The 18,579-nt window shown below is 56.6% G+C and overlaps 1 protein-coding gene across 1 annotated transcript; it reads right to left on the bottom strand.

Annotated features, from left to right (window-relative positions):
* Positions 1-2,506: 2,506 nt before the first annotated feature.
* TCF7L1 (transcription factor 7 like 1) lies at positions 2,507-17,147 on the bottom strand. The gene is made up of 12 exons (XM_062510519.1): positions 16,863-17,147; positions 16,724-16,784; positions 15,658-15,785; positions 5,966-6,049; positions 5,554-5,686; positions 5,048-5,150; positions 4,682-4,765; positions 4,023-4,166; positions 3,788-3,947; positions 3,289-3,396; positions 3,005-3,068; positions 2,507-2,937 (listed from the first exon to the last, which is right to left on the bottom strand). The coding sequence occupies exons 1-12, from the start codon at positions 17,061-17,063 to the stop codon at positions 2,507-2,509; spliced, it is 1,701 nt and encodes a 566-aa protein (XP_062366503.1). The 5' UTR covers positions 17,064-17,147.
* Between the last annotated feature and the right edge of the window lie 1,432 nt (positions 17,148-18,579).

Genomic DNA, 18,579 nt, shown 5'->3' with positions numbered 1-18,579 from the left:
CACCTTCTTCCCTAGGAGCAGCGAGGCCAGGAGGTTTTGGTGACCAATTGCTTCTGGCAAGGATAATCCTATCCCATCTCAGTTCCAGAGCACCATGAAAGCTTTGGAACAGATGTTCCTTTTCCGTATGGGAAAACACGGAGTAAAACAAAGGAATATTCTACTGCTGAAGCCTAACATCTGTTTGAAGCTGTCTGGCTCTGGTTCAGATCTAATTCTTGTGACAAGTCTTTCCATGCCTGTAATGTCCCATGAAATCCAGTTCAAGGAGCTGTTTGTCTGCAGCCTGCTCCTGGTGCTGGGGAGAGCGGAGCCACATGTCATCCAGGCGTTCCTCACCAAAACCAGTTTCTTGGAACAGTTTCTCTCAAAAAACTCTGTTTTGCCTCTTTTCAAGCCACAGCCATGCACATTTTGGGTGACACCGTAATCCCCTCTGCCCCAGTGGTCACACAACTGTGTGACATGTGGCTGCTCCTCCTGGGCGCTCCCGAGGAGTAATCATGCTCCAGAATTTACACAAGTTTTTTTTCTTTGAAAGCAAGAAATGTAAGTAATGTGGAGGGTGGAATGGAAACACCTCCCAAATTTGGGGTTGTCTTGGGTGTGACCACAGTAAGGATGCTCTGGGCACTTGGAGGATTCAGTGACACCAAACAGTGGCATGAGCTGCACTCATGGCTCCCAGCTTGACTCTGGGAGATCTGGGATGCTCCAAACTGGGAATTTCAGCTATTCACAGGATGGTCCTGAGCTGGATGGAGAAGCCATGCTCCTGCTGGAGGTCCCACTGCTGCTTGCAAAGGCATCAGGAGCTTTCACAAGGTTTTGGGAGCTGGCGCTGGCCCCAGTTGTGTCCCCAGGGCTCAGCCAAGGGCTCATGTCAGCACCCATAGCTGGGGCCTGGTTCAGGGGTGAGATTCTGTAGTTCTGCCCAGCTCTGATATGAAAATCCTCAAATCCAGGTCTCAGATGTGGATGCCAACATCTCGCACCTCTACAAAACACAGGTAGAGCCTCCTTTGTCACCATGAAGTTCCCTTTCCCCTCCACTTGCAGACAGGTGACTGCTGCTGCTCCACTTCCTTAAAAACACTTCCCTGGTGGCTTCTCAGCACTGCATAGAAGAAGAGAAATATCACAACAGGAGGAAAAAGTGTCATTGATCCCCCAAATGCACCAAAATCCCACCAGACCCAGTAGCTATAGGATGGCCTCACCCATCAGAGATGGTTGGGATGTTGCCATTGCCATGCCTGGGAACTGGGGGACACTGAAGTCCCCAAAATGCAGGAGCAGGGCAGGTAGAGAGCAGCCAGGCTGCGCCTGGGAGATAGGAACAGGGCAGGAAATTCTAGAGGGGAATGGAACAGGACTGTGAACCCCATAAACTGTCTCCAGGCAGGTGCAGCTCCAAGTCAGTCTGTAACAGAAACAAAACTGTAAATTCCAGGGGAAAAAAATGAGGTTTTTCTCCTGTTAAAATACAAGGAGAGGGAAGAGTCCTGATACGCCCAAATATTGAACTGACTGAGGACTCCAAATGGGTTGAAAATCCATTGAATTGGTTATCTGCTGGTCCTTTTTCATCCCAATCTTTTAATCCCTGGTTTGGAAGAAGCAGGCTCAGAGGACCCAGTACACACCAGTAACTCCCACCCCCTGGCTTCTCAGGCACTTGTTCACCCAAACCCCCCATGTCCGGATGCCTGGATAACTCCAGCAAACTGTATGCTGTTGATGGACACTCCAAAATCCCCCTATGCCCATTGACAAGAGGGGATGCTGCACCCCAGGAGCAGGACTGGAGTTCCATCCCGAGGTGTTTCTCAGGAAGGCGGCAATGGATAAATAGCAAGTGCTTCCCCCACAGACCACACACAGTGAATTGCAGCTGTAGTTTTATTTCCTTTTGTGAAAAATAACAGGATTTTGAAGTGTTAAAAACACAACCCCTCCCAGGGCTGAGCCCCAGACCCTGCCCACCCTAGCACAACTGCAGGCAGGAGCAGCACCGACAAAGCAGCATCGCTGGGGGAGGATCCAGCTGCTTGCCAGGAGAGAGCTGGGGATGGCAGCAGGCCGGGAGGATTTGGGAGCAGCTGGAGGCATTCCTGCTCCTGAATTTGGGATGGAGTGACAGTTCCAGTCAACACCTGCTGTGTTTGGTGCTGGCATCACCATGCGGGTTTCATCCTTGTGCCCCACAGAAGTGATGGGCACTCAGCTCATCCCACAGAGATTCCCATCGTTGGCAGCTTGTGGAGGGTCTATTGCATTATTTTTTTTCATTTTTTTCCCTTTTTTTAATAAAAAGTCTTTAGGTTGACTGCTGGCAGCAGCTCTTCCTCCAGAGCCTCCTTCCTCCAGAGTCTGCCTCCAAAGAGTTCAGAAAGGGTCAAATATTGACCAATAATGGTTTTGGCTGCGTTTGAATCTTGATTGTGGCTTCTGCAATGTACAGTAGGGAGGGGATGGGGAACGGAGGGGGAGCAAGGCTTGTCCCTTAGTCAGCAGGTTTAGTGACCAGGGAGAGGGGCTGTGTCTGCAGCACAGCCAGGGTGGCCGGGATGGAGCCAGGAGGGGACAGGAGAGCCGTGGGGGTCACTGAGGCAAAGGGAATGGGTCTGGAGAGGAGTGAGGGCAGGCTGCTGAGGCTGGAGGAGGAGGAAGAGGAGAAGGAGGAGGAGGAGGCTTTGCTGGTGAGGATGGTGGAATGCACGGCGAGCTGAGCCCTGGCCTCGGGCTTGGTGGTGAGCGAGAGCGGCTGAGCCTGCTCTGAGTGGGTGGCAGCCGGCGCAGCCGGTGAAGCCAGCGCTGCTGATGGTGTGGCCGGCGAGTCCAGCATGCTGCCGTGGGACGAGGCCGGGCTGGTGCACGGCTTCTCGGCCGGCAGGTACGGCACACACGGCTTCTTGCTCTTGGAGGGCAGGGAGCCTGGAGGGACAGGCACAGCGTGAGGGCTGGAACCCAGCGCAGGGGGAAGCAGAGGGGGGGTACTCACTGTCCGAGTCGTGGCTTTGCTGCTGCTGTGCCAACTTCTCGCGCTTTCGTTTCTTTTTCTTGCCCTGGAAAAGAAGATTTCAGGTCCTTCTGTGACTTTTGACCACGGTGGGGGATGCTGTGTGGGTAAACAGGGCTGGCAGTACTCCAGAGCATCTGCAGGGACTCAGCATCATCACCCACTGCCCCCAGCACCCCAAACACTGTCCCCCGAGTGCAGCCAGCCCTCTCCCACCAGACAGACCCTGGGAAGGGGTGGGGGCTGGGGGCAGGAACCACACATACGTAGTTGTCCCGCGCCGACCAGGTCGGGTAGAGCTGTGAGTGCAGCTGCCGCTCCTTCCGTGCCAGCTCATAGTACTTGGCCTGCTCCTCCCGTGACAGTGAGTGCCACTGTGGGGAAGAGCATGCTGGAGAACCCACAGCCACTCTGGAAACCCCATAGCCAGGCTGGGAACCCCACATCCACACTGGAGACCCCAGAGCCAGGCTAGAGACCCCAAATGCACACCAGAAACACTGAATACAGGCTAGGACACCCAGAGCCATGCTGGACACCTCAAAGCCACACATTGGAAACCCCAAAGCTGGCTGGAATCCCTGAATCCACACTGCTGACCCTGAGGACCTGCTGCCCTGGGCTGCAGAGCTCCATCCCTCCCCATCCCAGTGCCACCCAGGTCACCACCACCTCCCTGGGCTGGCAATGACCCAGGTCTGATCCATGGGGAGAAGTGAAGCCAGGGGGTCTGAAGGGTCCCTGATGGGCGGATCCCCACCATACCCGCCGGCCCAGGATCTGGTTGATGGCAGCGCTCTCCTTCAGCGTGCACTCAGCCACCACCTTGGCCCTCATCTCCTTCATGTACAGCATGAAGGCATTGAGAGGCTTCTTGATGTGGGGCTTCTTCTCCTCCTCCTTCTTTACTGCCACAGGGGATTTCCTGCAAGGTGTGGGACCGGGGTCAGGACCCCCAGGATAAGCTCCCATCCCCACAGCTGACCCGGCCCCCACTCACGAGCTGCCTCCAGGGCTGGCGCTGGGCTGCGAGGGCTCCTGCTTGACAATGGGTGACACGATGGTGGGGTGTGGGATGCCTGAGGGGTGTAGTCCGTGCGTGGGCGGTGGGACCATGTGTGGGGAGAAGCGGCTGGACATCAAACTGCAGCGCGGGGAGAGGATAAGAGGGGCAGTCACCTCCCCACGGGCAGCCAAAGACTCCCCCAGAGAACCTCCTGGGCTGATAAATCACTTGCCTCAAACCAGTTGAGTTGGAAACCCTGAGAACATGCTGGAATCCCAAATGCACACTGGAAACCCCAAAACAATGCTACCCCAATCCACCCTAGAAACGCCAAATCTGCTCTGCAAACCCCAAATCCATGCTGTACTACCCAAAGCCATGCTGGAGACCTTGAGTGCACCTGAAAACCCCCAGATCCCACCCCAGCTTTGAGATGGTAAGACTGATCCAGCCCAAGTGATGCCCTGAGCCCATGGGATGTCCCATTCCTTCACCCGTGAGGACCAACCATGGCCTCTGGGGGCATTTTCAGCCAAGACCACCCTGATCTCCTGGGACTAGTCTGTGCCCATGCTCTGTGTGCAGTGAAGTGTCCCAAAACCCAGCACCAGCTCTGGGGTGCCCATGAGGGTCCCTCCCCCTCCAAGACCCACCTGGACATGGAGGCATTCATGGCAAGGGCTGGATATGGGTGCCGGAAGCCACCAGCCGGAATGGAGTACACAGGCTGTCCTTGCCTACAAAAACACAAGTTTCAGGGGAAAAAACCTATCCCTTTCCAGTTAATGGGCACCCTTGGACTGGTCTTCAGCTGATTTCCATCTGCAAGATTCCCAAATTTTCCAGCAGTAGGGAGTCCCTCCCTTCCCACCCTCCACAAGAGCCTGCAGCATCCTGCAGAGCTTCCAGGAAAAGTGGATTAAATGGGAGGAAGATGAGCAGGAGAAGAAGGATCTCAACTCAGCAGTAGGGCTCCCAAGATCCCCAGGGACCCCATGCCAGGGTCAGTCCATCCTTACTGTGGCACGAGCCAGCCCAGCGGGTGTGGGAGCTGCCCCACAGCTCCTGGCGACAGCGGGTAATAGGGGGGCAGCTCGGGGGGGTGCGGTGGCCGTGGGATCCCTGTGAGGGGCAGAGGGAGCAAGGAGGGAAGTCAGAACAGGGGCCCTCCAGCACCTTTCCTTTGAGTACCCCATTTCCCTCCCAGCACACTTCTTGGAGTAGCCATCTCCCACAGCACCCATCACCCCAGGCTAGGCAGAGCTGAAACAGCCACTGCAGAGCCCTGGGGGGATCCACACATCCCAACCTGACCTGTTGCTGGGCAAGGACCCCCCTGGAACCTGGCTGCACCCCCAGCCACCTCCCAGAAACTGGGTTGAGACCACCTGGGAGGCAGAGGCAGCAACTAAGGGAGAGCCCCCTATTCCCAGCACATGCCCTGCACCACCCTGTTCCCTCTGCTCCCCCAAACCTCTGGTTTGGCTTCCCCCCAACAAGCTGGTGTCCTCCAGCCCCAGCTCACCTGTCTTGGGGTCAATCTCTGGGGAGAGGTGGCTGGGTGGAGATCCTGGTGGGAAGGGCTCGTTGCTGTAGGTGATGAGCGGCGTCAGCGGGTGCATATGATGGGCGTGCTGCACCACTGGGACCTTGTTGGACTGTGGGGAGAGCAGGTGGCAGGGGACCTGCAGCCACCCTCCAGAAACACCCCCGTAGGCAGTGGGGCAGCATCACCACCCATGGGTGCCCCATCCCTAGAACAGCTCCAGGCAGCTTGGAGCAACCTGGTCCAGTGGAAGGTGCTCCTGCCCACGGCAGGATTGTGCCCCTTCGGTCTTTAAGATCCCTCCCAGCCCAAACCACCCCCAAACTCCCCGACTGCTAGGATTATGGGTGTGCTGGGAACCCACCACCCCATGCATAGGTGCTGCTCTTACCAGGTGGGCAGGTGAGGGCGAGCGATTGTCCTTCAGCGTGGCCCCAGTCGGCACATCCAGCAGTGGCCACTTCATCTGCAGGTACTGCGGGAGGGATGGTATGATGCCCTCCAAAGACCTTGGACACCCCTGGCCCTAAAAAACCCCTGTTCCACTAAAGTGCACCAGTCCTGAAACTTCCCCCCAGCTCCAAATCACCCCACCCTGCCCTCAAACACCCTCTGACCCCAAAACACCCCTCAGCCGCAAAGTACCCCCAACCCTGAAACATCCCACCCAGCCCTAAAACATTGCTACAGCCCTCCAAAAAAACCCTATCCCCAAAAGATTCCCCATCCCCAAAACTTCCCCCCAGTCCCACAGTATTCCCTAGCTCTGAAACAACCCTCTGACCGCAAAATATTCCCCAGCCTTGCCTGCATACTCAGCTGAGTACACCCCAACCCATGCCTGGTGTCAGGTTTTGGGGGGGGGGGGGGGGGGGTGTCTCCCGGTCTCCCTTTCTGGGTTAACATCCTGCTGTGACACTGGGGTGTCTCCCTGGCACCCTCCAAGAAAGGTGCTTTGCGCAGTGTTTGAGGGGACAGAGGCATTTCCTGAAGACAGCAGGAGGGAGCGTCCCTGGAGATGCCAGGGCTCAAGAATTTGGGAATGTGGCTGGAGCAGCTGCCTGTAGGAATTTCCCCAAATACAGACCTTCCTGAGCTGAGGCTGAGGCAGCTGGAAGAAAAACCCAGGAGGAGTCTGGGGGAGGCACGAACTCTTCCAGGGCTGAGGGGTTCCTCCTCCCCTTACATGGCCTCCTATCACCCCCAAAGTGTCCCATGTGCCCCCTGCAGCACCTCTGGCTGTCCCGTCTCCAGCATGCCCCTCCTGCACCCCATATCAACCCTGCATCCCCGCCTGCACCTCCAGTACTCTCCCTCCATTTCCAGTATCTCCAGCTGCATTTCTGATAACCTGTCCCTGTGTTTCCAGTACCCCTCCCCGCACCTTCATTCTCCTCCCTCTGCCTCCAGGAACCCTCCATCCCCAGCATCCCCCATGGCTCCATCCCAAGCAGCCCCCTACATCTCCAGCACACCTCCCAGCACCCTCCATCATCCCATCACCCTGCTGGTACCCATGGACCCTCTCCCAGGACTCCCTGGCACTGTAAATTCCCTAAGCAGATGAAGATTCCTCATGATCCAACCACTTGCACAGCTGCTGGCACAGGGGATCCCCAAAAACCTGCTTCACTGCCTAATCCAGGTGCCACGGGGCCACTTCTCATTCCCATCCTGGCACAAGGATGCTCCAGCACCATGCTCCCAGTGCCCCCACAGGGAGACTTTTGGCACTGCTGGGATAATCCCACAGATGCCAGGACTGGATCCACCCCCTGGCAGCTGCTTGCAGGGGCTGGGAGTTGGGACATCATGCACCCAGAGCACGCTTGGAACGTGGGTGGCCCCATGACCCCAGGCTCACCCTGACCTGCCAGCCCCACATCACCCATAGGCTCACCATCTCCTGTAGGCTGGCCATGACCTGCCAGCTCACTGTCCTCCCAGGTTCACTGTCACCCATGGGCTCACTGTGACCCAGCAAGCCCTGGGATGAAAGGAGCTGCTCCCCAAGTGGCAGCTTTGATGCACCCTCCAAATGCAGGTGATCCACAGGGTAAGGGCAGCCAAAATGTCCCAACAGTTCCATGGTCACGCTTGCAGCCACACTGGGGTGGCACTGGGGACCCCCCACCTGTTCTTAGCCAAGACCCCACATTCTGAGCACTGGATGAGACCCTCGGTGCTCCCTTACCATGTCCCCATGCGACTGTGTCCAGGACAGGGCAGGAGCTGCCCCCCCCACCTCAACGGGATCCCTGACCCCTCCAGCCTCCACCACCTCCCCATCACAAAGGGGCTTTCTGGGCTGCTCTGTAAGTGGAGAAGGCGCGAGGGGACTGGGACAGGCAGGGAGGCGGCGCAGGGGGGACGGCAGTGGGGGAAGGTTTGGGGGATAAAAGGCTGATTCTCATTTTGAGGCCACTTCAGGAGCCTGGGGAAGGGAATGGGGAAGGGAGGGGGAGGAAGAAGGGGGACTCTTTCAAATTATACAAAGCAGGGGGAGCTGGTGAATGGTTCAGTGATGATGTGGAAAAATGACCTCCCCCTCCCCTCTTTTTCCTCCCTATCCCTTTGCTCCAGCTGGGACACAGCCCCCACTGTCCCCCCATGTGGGGATCTGAGCTGCAAAACAGCAGCAAAAAAAAAAAGAGAAGAAAATAGTTGAAAATCGGTCACATTCCAGAGAGATTAGAGCCAGTCCTGGGTCCTCCTTACCAGCCAATTAAAACCAGGGATAACCCCTTCCCTGCTGGAGCTCATCCCTCTGGGAGCCCCCAGACCCCGGAAGAAAAGGGGCCAGGGGATTGATCCCCTGATGTCCAATTAAGGGCGTTCATGAGAGGATTTCCGCTCCTCTTCTGCACAGGGATCAACCCAGTTGTGAAGACTTCCCTGGGAAGGGGGAAAAGTGCCGCTGGAGGAGCCCTGGCTGGGCCTGTGTGTCCCAGTGTGGCACATGCCAACGTCGTGGAGCCTGGTGTGCCACGTCGGGGTGGCTGCTGTGTGTCTCAGGACTGCATGTCCCAGGATTGCGCATCCTGGCAATTCCACATGCTGATGTTGCATATCCCAGCATAGTTTGTCAGGGTGTCCCAGGATTCCATCACCCAGCATCTCCTGTCCCCGTGTCCTGGTCCCAGCACCGTGTGTCCCAGCACTGCCATGCGGGTGAGATGTGATTTTTGAGGGAAGTGGGTTTTCCAGGTTGGATGCACCATGTTCAGCTGTCCCAGGATCACCCATCCCAGCACTGCCTGTCCCACTGCTCCATTTTCCAGGCTCTGCAACTCATCCCAGTGCTGCATATTCCATCACTTCTCCTGATGCTCCCTGTCCCTGCACAGGCTCCTCTCTGCTGGGATCAAAGCCTCATGCTTGCTACTCACAGGCCTCATTTTGGGAGAGAAAAGGTCTGTTTGGGACCATTTTGCCAGAGGCTCTGGGGCAGAAGTCCCTTTGCTGGCTTTTCCCTTTGCCTGCAGAGGCTCCAGCCCAGAGATGGTACTGCAGGAGCCACCATAGAGAAAATCCAGGTGATCCCAGCACGCGAGTGCTTCATCCCCATCCCCAAAACCCTCCAGATGAGCTGGAAAGCACCCAGGAAGATATCCATAGGCATCTACACATTTAAGCATCCATCCTTTTATCCCAGGACAGGAGGTGGGGAATGGAGACCCCCAGTCATCCATCCTCAAGCCAATCCCTTTTCCAGCCTGAATTCCCAGGGTTTTGCAAAGTCCCCTGAGCCCCTCCAAAGACCCCCAGATTCCCAGCCTGTTTACACAGATGCAGCTGTTTACCCAGCCCTTCCCCCTCCTACCTCTGCTCCAGCCCTTTTCCCCCAAAATTCACCCCAAAGCATGCCAGGCGAGACAGGACAGGCATTAGAGCAGAAAATGGGGGTTTTGTAGGATGTTCAGTGGAGGCCCAAAAAATCTTTGTCCACGTGTGGCCACTGCAGCCCCATGTCATCCTAAGATCCAGCTTTGATCAGTGTCACTGGCTTGTTTAGGAAAAAAAAACACCTGAATTTGGCTCCAGGAGTGACAGGGAGATGGGATTTTTGAGAGAAATGGGGATTCTGGGCTCAATGCATTATCCAGTCCCTTAAAACTTTGTGATTGGGCATAAGAAGGTGGAGAAATCCTCGAATCTGCCTTGGCAGAAGGGTCTGGCGCTGCACCCAGGGATGTTGCAGATGGGGATGGCGCCAACAGGGATTGGGGGGAAGTCCCAAACTAGGGGAAAAAGGGGTGGTGGAAGGGGGGGAAAGGAGAGAGGAAAGTAGGGACCTGGCCTCTCACCCTCCTGAGACAGGATGGCATGTCCTTTGCACCCCAACGCCAAAAATCAGGAAGAAAACTCAGAAGCATCCCAACCCCACAGAGCCCATCACCCGTCCTGCAACCTCACACTGCAGCTGCCGCGTTCTGCTTCCCTGGGATAACTGGGAAGGGAAAAATCCCAATTACAGCTGGATTTATAGCCCAGGGAATGAGACATAAATCTCTCCCCCACCCCCACCATCCATCCGCTTCCCAGCCAAATAACCTCCTCCAGATGTTGCCCATGAAGACCAGGATGACAAATTCCAGCCAGGAAACTTTTGGAGAGGGTCTCCTGCATCCCCCACATCCCAGGAAGAACTCCAAAACTTCCTGGTAAGAGTTATTTTCCCATCAGGATTTCTGAAGGGTGATATGGGGGTGATGCAAGAGACATCACTATGCCCCCTTTTTAGCATTTTTTTGGGTGACACTGGCAAGGCAAAGGGTGTACCAGGTGGGGACAAGGATTTTTAGGTGAGAAGGAGGGTTTGTGACACCTTAACAACAGATGTTTTTCCATTCCCATAACACAGCCACAGATACCAGATGGGAAATGCCAATGGGGGTGGGATGGGAAGGTGGAAAAAGTGGCTGGGAGATTAAAAATAAGTAAAAAACTCCTCCATTTGGGATGAGCTTGGAATGGTGGCACTTGCACAACCTCATCTCCACCCACAGATCTCATGTCCCCACCCTGGGGATACCAGTGGCATCTGGTGAAGAACTCAGATCTGCAGAGGAAGGTGGGAGAGGGAAGGCAGGATGGGAGGGATAGGAGGCAGCAGGATGAGGCTGGAGCACTGCCAGGACACCAGTGGAGACAGAGCTCAGCCCAGAGCAGCCTTGGCACCAGGATGGCCAAGCACCCTGCACATGTGGGTGCCCCGAGCATCCCAAGCTTCACTCACCCATGAGCACCCTCCCCCCACTGAGGACCTGAACATCTCCTTCCCCTGGGTGACTCGATCATTTCATGGACACCCTGAGCTTTCCCCACCCATGAGGATTACACCAGTACACCACGTACCCTTCGCCTTTGGGTGCCCCTAGCACCCCTTGCCCCCTTGGCCATGGGGCAGGACAGGCTCAGTGCCTGGTCCCTGCCCCCTCTTCCCCGTCCCCAAACCCAGTGGCCCTGAATCCCTGAATCCTGCTGCTGCCCCGAGGCTGTTGTGTGCAGCTCCCGGCCCCAGCCTCAATTAATCCATTCATCTCCTTGCATCCTGGGGGATCCCAGCAGGAGCAGCAATCCCGCTGCTCCGGAGCCTCCCCAGAGCATCATCGCGTTGGGGCTGCAACATCTCCGGGACACCAGCTCAGCCAGTTCCCCATCCTGCCATCTCCCCTACCCTCTGCCAGAGCCCTGAGCAGTGTCCCCAGGGCTCCAGAATCGCCAGGGTGATTTCACGGGGTGAAATCCTTGCCAAAAAGCACAAGAAAAAGAGGCAAACTGGGAAGGGGTACATCACCCCTTCCTCTCCCCCTCAGACAACCTTCCCACACTCCATCCCCTTTCCCCCCAAATCCGAGAGACAGAACACAACACAAATGATGCTGGTCCCAGACCCTTCTTCCCTTATCCCTCCTCTTCCTCCATCCAGGATGCACCGGGCACCATGCACTTCCCCTCGGGTTCCTCTTCCCTCCCAGGCTCCCGCCAGCGACTTCAAGGAAGGAAAACTAATGAAAAGCAGCTGCTGGGAATTCCAGAAGGATGATGAATGCGCCTCAGTCCCGGAACAATCCCAGGGCTGAGCAGAGGCGCCCCGAGCACTTACTTCATAGCTTTAATTTGGGAATCGTGTTAGAAAAGGAGGGAGGAGGGAGATTTGGGGTGTGGGGGGGAGTGGAAACCTCCTGTAGGTCTACAAACTCCGCCCGCAGGGTAATTAGCTGAAGAGCATAATTAAGGAGCGGGATAAAGGGGCCATTGTGTGCGGCAGCTCTGCAGAGCAGGCGGGAGAGTCTGGGAGTAGGGAAACTGAGGCACGGGGAGGGCTCAGAGCCGGGAAGGACTGGATCAACCCAGCAGCTGCACAGAGCAACACGGACAAGCCAAAAAGTGTGAAAAAGCAGGGTTTTTCCTTAATATGTTCCAGGTGGGGAAGGAAGGTGGCACTGATGGAATTGGCAAATCCCAAATAAACCAGAAAATCCCTAATTAGTGCAGGAGGAAGGAGGAGCTGCCGTGGTCTGAGGATGCTGAGCATCGAGTGAGCCCCCACGCCAGAAAAATCCCCCCATTCCAACACCTCCATCCACATCCCAACGCCAAAAGTCTCCACGTTCTACCAGAACCTGACAGCAAGACCTGGTTTTTGGAGCAACCCTTTTTCCTGCCAAAAATCCGTATTTTAATCATTTTCCTTGGCAGCATTGCAGTTAAGGATCTATTTTCTTTAGGAGACAGATATGGCTCTGTATCCTCAGGATACAGGATCACAGGTGTGGCACAAAAAAAGCCGGTTAAGCCCAGGTTATGGATTTTTCCCTCATTTATTTTGGGATCGCAGCCTGCCGAGGCGCATTAATTACACCGAGGTGCATTAATTACACCGGCATGGCGTCGGGAAAGCTGTTTGGATGGAATTCCATGCCTGAGGAAGGTTTGGATTTATTTAAATCCTCACCTCCAGACTCGAATTCCTGGGGTTAAACTGGTTTTTTTTTTTTGGGAATAATGCCAATCCTGTGCATGGTCTCAGCTTTGCGGCTCAGGCAGCACCGTGCCTGGTTCCCATCCATTTCCCAAGCAGGACAAACATGCTGGGATGAGATTTTTCCCCGGTATGGATCTGTCTCATTCTGGGCTTGGGATAAAAACCCATCAACTCCAGATGATCCTGATGGAATGGTTCCAGCATCAAGGCAATAGGGATTTGCATCCATCCAGTTCATGCATGTCCAGAGCATTTCCTTTCCATCCCACCTTGGAGACGTTTGTGTTGTTGGGAGTTATCCCAAGGAGCCAAACACAGCCTCACAGATCCCCAATTCCTGACTCCCCATGAAGAAAGCCAAGCTAAAATGCTGCTTCAAACAGTAATGCCATGGTTTCCAGCAAATCCATTCACCATCAAGAGTAGATCCCCAAAAATACTCCCTGGACAGAAATTGCCAGGAAAGTGATACTGGGGACCACAGACACTTCCAAGATTCCAGGATCCAATTTGGAAATAACCCAGGAGCAAAGTGAATTCACACAGACTGAAGAGCAGGAGCATCCATCTATTGGTGCTTGGTGGGCTGGCATAGGGATGGGACTTCTCCGGGCTTGGAGTGTGGAAAGGCACTGTGTAACCAGATTTCTAAATATTTCCCAGATTTCCATAGATATCCCAGATTTTTAAAGATTTTGGAGCGGAGAAACTGCAGAACCACTGCTTTCCTGCCCGGTGTTCCAAAAAAGTTGTTTGGCTATCAGATCAGTCCTGGCATCTGTAGACTCATCCATCCCCAGGATCCACCACCTTCCTGGCCACCTCCTTGGAGCATCTCCTGGCCGTGGAGATTATTTGGGGTTTGGGTTTCTTCTCCCAAAATCTTTCTTTCCCATGCGGTTCAATCCACAGCACCTGGATGCAAAATACGAGGCTGGATGCCATGGCCTCCAGGATGCTGGATCCTGCAGATCCTCCTCCAACACTGGGGTAAAAAAAAGGAAACAAGGAAAAGATGGCTCCCAAGGCAGCCTGTGCCTCCTACCACCCTGGTGCTCTGCGTGTCCAGGCTCATCCAGAGCCTCCTGGGATGAGGGTGGGAGGTGGGTTTGGCAATCTTGGTGCTCTCAGGTGATGCTGCACCTGGCTGGATCCAGAAAGGATTGGGAAGCTGCTTCCAGCAGAGGATTGAGAAGGCTGTGCCTGGATGTATCTGGTAGGGAATTGGGGATGCTGTGTTCAGATCGATCTGGTACAGGATCAAGGATTCTGCTCCCAGGCAGCTCCGGTATGGGATTCAAGAGGCTGAGCCTGGATGGACCCAGTATCAGATCCAGGATGCTGTGCCCAGATGGATTCAATATGGGATCAGGGATGCTGTGCCTGGATGGATCAGGAACAGGATCAACGACGCTGAGCCTGGCCAGATCCAACACGAGATCAAACATGTGCCCAGTGGGATCTGGTTTTTGAGGATGCTGCACCCAAACAGATCCAGTACAGGATCAAAGATGCTGTGTCTGGCTGGATCCAGACTGGGATCAAGGATGCTCTGTCCTACCATTTTTCTGTTATGGGATTGAGGATGTCAAGTCTTGCTGGATCTGGTACAGGATCAGAGATGCTGTGCCTAGGTGGATCCAATATGTGATCAGGGACACTGCCCATCCAGTTGCACTTGGCATGATGAGGTCCTGGGATTTGGGGGATCCCTGTGCTGCCACACCATGGGAGCTCATGGAAGGGGGCTTAGTGATGGGCACAGAGCTCTGCTGCTCTCTGGGCATGAGTGTCCATGGGACCCAGTGGGGCCTCACCCAGCAGCACCACAAAATTCACCTAACCTGCCCCCAGCATCCCCAGTTCCTCCCCACACACCCCTCACTAACTTGGTTCCATGCAGAGGCCCCAGTCCATCGGAATTCAGCCCCAGTCCGTGCTTTCCCAACCCCAGTCATCACTCTAAAACATCCGGGAGGCAGCTCCAGCCCCTGTTAATTAATCCCCTTTCTGGGATTCATTAAATCATCCTTAGTGCCTGACCCCAACCCCAATCCTTTCTCATTATCTCGGATTCCTTGCCAGTGTTTGGCATCATGGTCAGTCCTGCTTCATCCCCAAAACCTCATAATCCCAAGAGTGACAAATTTGGAATATAACCTTTATCCAGCCGACTGCAAAACATCGGGATAATTAGCTTATCGGCCCTCCCCATCCCGGCACTTGCACTTCACGGCCACTGCAACCAGTTGCTTCCAGGAAAGCAAAAGTAGGAAAACCCTGAAAATATGGAAAACTCTCCACGCAAAACCAGCTGGATCCCGGTATTTCAAACCATTATAAATGCCACAATATTATTGTCCCATATACATTCCACATGGGAACACAGCTCCCTATGAATCTGGAAAAATAGTATGAGGAAAAGCATTACTGGAGCAAGAAATACACCTAAACAATCACGAGTGAGGTGTGGTGCTCCAGCCCGGGATTCGGTGGGTACCACTGCCCGGGGGGATGGGTCAGCATCCCAACCCCCCCCCCCCCCCCCCCCCCCCCCGAAGGCTCAGGCCTCCTGAGGGCTGAGAATTCCTCCCAGGATGACCCTGTAGGGCCTCCTACAGAACACCTTATGCTCCTGAAATATCTTTATATCCCTGAAATTACTTTAGGATGCTGACCAAGAAGTTGAGTGGGTTTGGGGGTCGAGAGTCTCTGCTGAGGGGAGAGGGCCGTTCCCCCTCTCTCACCTCCCCCCCCAGCTCTCACTCAATTTGCTCAATCACTTCTCCCCCCTCGGCCAATGTTGGCCCATTAACGGCTTTAAAACCTTTTTAAATGAGAAAAGAGGGAACAAGGTCAGGTTTTGGGGCGGGACCTCCAGAGTGAACCCCCCCCCCCCCCCCCCCCCCCCCCGCAAAGGGGCAAAGTGAACCAAAAATAAAGGAAATAAACCGATTTTCCTGGGGTTTTTCTTAAGCATCAGGAGGTCACTTTCCTGCAGGAGGGGCTGTGAGGCTTACCGGTAGTCTGAGGACCCGCAAAAGGTGAGGTAAGGGCTGGGGGATTGGAGAGGGTCTGGGGGGGATACTTACTGTGCGGGCTCCGCCTGGGGAGAGGGCTCCATTGGCGAGGTAGGGGCTGCCCAGCTCAGGGAGCATCAGGAAGGGGTAGCCGGGATAGGGGGGGCCCTTAAAAAAAACCCCATCTTGACGTCTGACCACTGGGGAGAGAAGGAAGAGGGGGAGGTCAGAAGGCAGAAGGGTGGGGGCTGCACCCACGAAGTGGGGCAAGGCTGGGTGCATGGGGGTGCCCAAGTCCCTTAGGGGAGGCCCCTGGTTCTTCTGGGGGTCTCAGCTTGGAGGAGGATGCCCGAGTCATTTTGTGGGATTCCTTGGTTCTCGTGGAGGGTGGTCTGCATTTGTGGGGCGTAGGTGGGTCCCTCTGGGGGTGCTTAAATCCCTTAGGGTGAGCCTTGGTTCTGTTGGGAGATCCCCACTAGGGCTGGGGAGGGGCCCGAATAGGTCCCTCTGGGGGTGTCCTTGGTTCTTCTGGGGGGTGTCCCTGCGGCTGGGGAGGGGGATCTCGGCTGCATGGCGGGAGTCTCCCGGGGGGCGGCGGCTCCCGGTGCTGGTCACGCCCAGCCCTGGCGGTGTCCCGAGCCCGGCTGCTCCGTGGAGCCATGGGGGGCACCGATCTATCCGTAGGGAAGCGACCGGGGCCGGTTACTGGGGCGGGGAGGCGGGACCTGGGGTCAGTGGGGTGCGAGAGGGGACACGACAGGAGGGCAGATACGGGGGAGGCGACACGGGAGATGAACGGGGGGACAAGGCAGATGGACACACGGGGAGCCGAGAACACGAGGGTGAGGACATGGAGGGGGGAGTTTGGGGAGCGGGGGGGTTGAGGACACCAAGGAGAGGAACGCGGCGGGCGGGATACGAGAGAACTAGACACGGGGGAGACATACATGGGGGGTGAGGACACTACTGTGGGGGGACATCGTGGGGAGGACTGGAGGACACAGGGAGGGGAGACGGGGGGCTCACACAAGGGGTCCTGCCCGCAGCCGGGGGCGGAAACAAAGAAGTTGGGAACCGTTGTCTGGTCCCGGGGGATGGGGCGGGGAGCAGGGGGGCGCCGGGAAAGGGGGTCCGGTACCTTCTGCCAGGGAGTCCCGCGGCTTCTGGAAACTTTCCCGGGGCGGCGGGGGCCGCTCCGCCTGCGGGGAGAGGCGGTGAGCGGAGCGGGGCCGGGCGGGGGACGCCTCCCCTCGGCTCCCCGCCACCCCTCGCCTCACCTCGGGGCCGGGGCCGACCACGGGACCGGGGCCCCCCCGGTTCTCGGTCTCGCTGACCAGGGAGGACTTGAGCTCGTCCAGGTCCCCGTGGGCCGAGCCGCGCCCCGCGCCCTTGTCCTGCTCCTCGCCCTCGTCCTGGAAGGCGATGAGCTCGTCGGGGGCCCCCAAGTCGTCTCCCCCCGTCGGTTCCAGCTGCGGCATCGTGGGGTCCCGCCCCGGCCCCGCCGGGCCCCGCCACCGCCGCCGCCACCGCCCGGAGGGTCGGGAATGCGCGGGGCGGCGGGGCGGGGAGGAGCCGGGATGCAAACCGACACCGGGGGCCGGGCAGGGGCTCGCACCGCCCCGCCGGGCCCGCACCGCTCCTCACCGGTCCCGCTGCCCACGGCGCGCCCACGGGACGACGGTCGGTCCCGCCGCGTCCGAGGCTACCTGCACGTCCGGGGACACCCCATCCTGTCCTGTCTCTCTCCATCCCGTCCATACCGCCCTCATCCCATCCGGGGTTCCTCCGCGTTGTCCAGGGTGCCCCAGCTGGGGTCGCCTCGTCCCTTGCAGGGTGTCACCTCCCATCCGAGTGTTCCCATCCCACCCGTGGTCTCCCCATTCCTTGCGGGGTGACACTTCTGACACATCTGAGTGTTCTCAGCTCTACTCATGGTCTCCTCCATTCCGTCTGTGCTCCTCGCACCCTGTCCAGGTCTCCCCATCATGCCCTGGGTCCCCCCATCCGTCCCAGGGTGTCCCCTCACCTCTGGCAGCTCTCATCCTTGTCCCCCATCCTATTCAGTTGCCTGCACCTTCCCTGAGTGCACCCGTTCTACCCAGGGTGCCCATCACTCCACCACTCCTGTCCTGACGGGGTGCACATATCCCATTTGTGTGACTCTGTGTATCAGGAGAGCCCACATCTCACCAGGGAGACGCTGGCCCACCATCCCACCCAAGCGTTTCACCACACCAGAGTGACCCCAGTCCACCCCAGTGCCCCGTCCCCTCCCCCAGGTAATGCTCAGAGGGATATGCCCATCCCTCCCCACCCTGGGAGCAGGGTCCTGCTGTGATGGGTCCAGCCAGCCTGGAGGACAGACTCATCCAAAAAACCTTTTTACCCTTTTTTACAGGGTGGGCTCGTTCTCCCATGACAGGCACTTGCGGGGCTGGTGGGGTGGCACCAAATGGGGCTTAATCCAGCATCACCAAACCCTTGTCTTTGTCCCATCCCATCACCCACAGCCTGACCATGAACCCCAATCTCCAGACTTCTCCAGACCCCCAACCCCTGGGGCCACCAGACTACACCACCCCCTGGCAGTCCCTTGCTCCGCGCCACAAAAGTTCTTCAGTTGCTTTGCCTGAAATACTTCATGAAAAGGCTTTTGTGCCATCAAAATCGCTGGTGACCCCAGTCCCCCCTGCCCAAGATTCCCAAGGAAAAGCAGGAGGCAGCTGTGGGGGGTCGTGCTGGCTGGCTCTTCCCAGCTCTCAGCCCTCCAGATGTTTTATTGCCCTGTATTTAATTAACATTTCCAGCCACATGCTGAATGGGGAGCTCACATCCGCCCCATCTTCCCAGACAGCTCCTTGTTTAGAGGTACATGGAGTTAAGGGCATGGATATGTCCAGGGGTCTGTGTGAGTCCCAGGATGCTAAAAAACATAAATAATCACCTTAAGTATTTTTGCCCAAATTTCCCATAAATGACATGGGATGAATCCTT

This window comes from Cinclus cinclus, chromosome 29, assembly GCF_963662255.1.
Source record: "Cinclus cinclus chromosome 29, bCinCin1.1, whole genome shotgun sequence".
Classification (NCBI taxonomy): Eukaryota; Metazoa; Chordata; class Aves; order Passeriformes; family Cinclidae; genus Cinclus; species Cinclus cinclus.
Note: the sequence above shows the minus strand (reverse complement) of the source record. Positions and strands in the feature narration are given on the sequence as shown.

Excerpts from the sequence above, each read along its gene's own strand:
- TCF7L1 (XM_062510519.1), bottom strand. The coding sequence starts at position 17,063 with ATGCCGCAGCTGGAACCGACGGGGGGAGACGACTTGGGGGCCCCCGAC. Across the intron at positions 15,786-16,723 it reads GCGGGACTCCCTGGCAGAAG|TGGTCAGACGTCAAGATGGG; the intron begins GTACCGGACCCC and ends TTCTCTCCCCAG. Across the intron at positions 5,151-5,553 it reads AGAGATTGACCCCAAGACAG|GGATCCCACGGCCACCGCAC; the intron begins GTGAGCTGGGGC and ends TGCCCCTCACAG.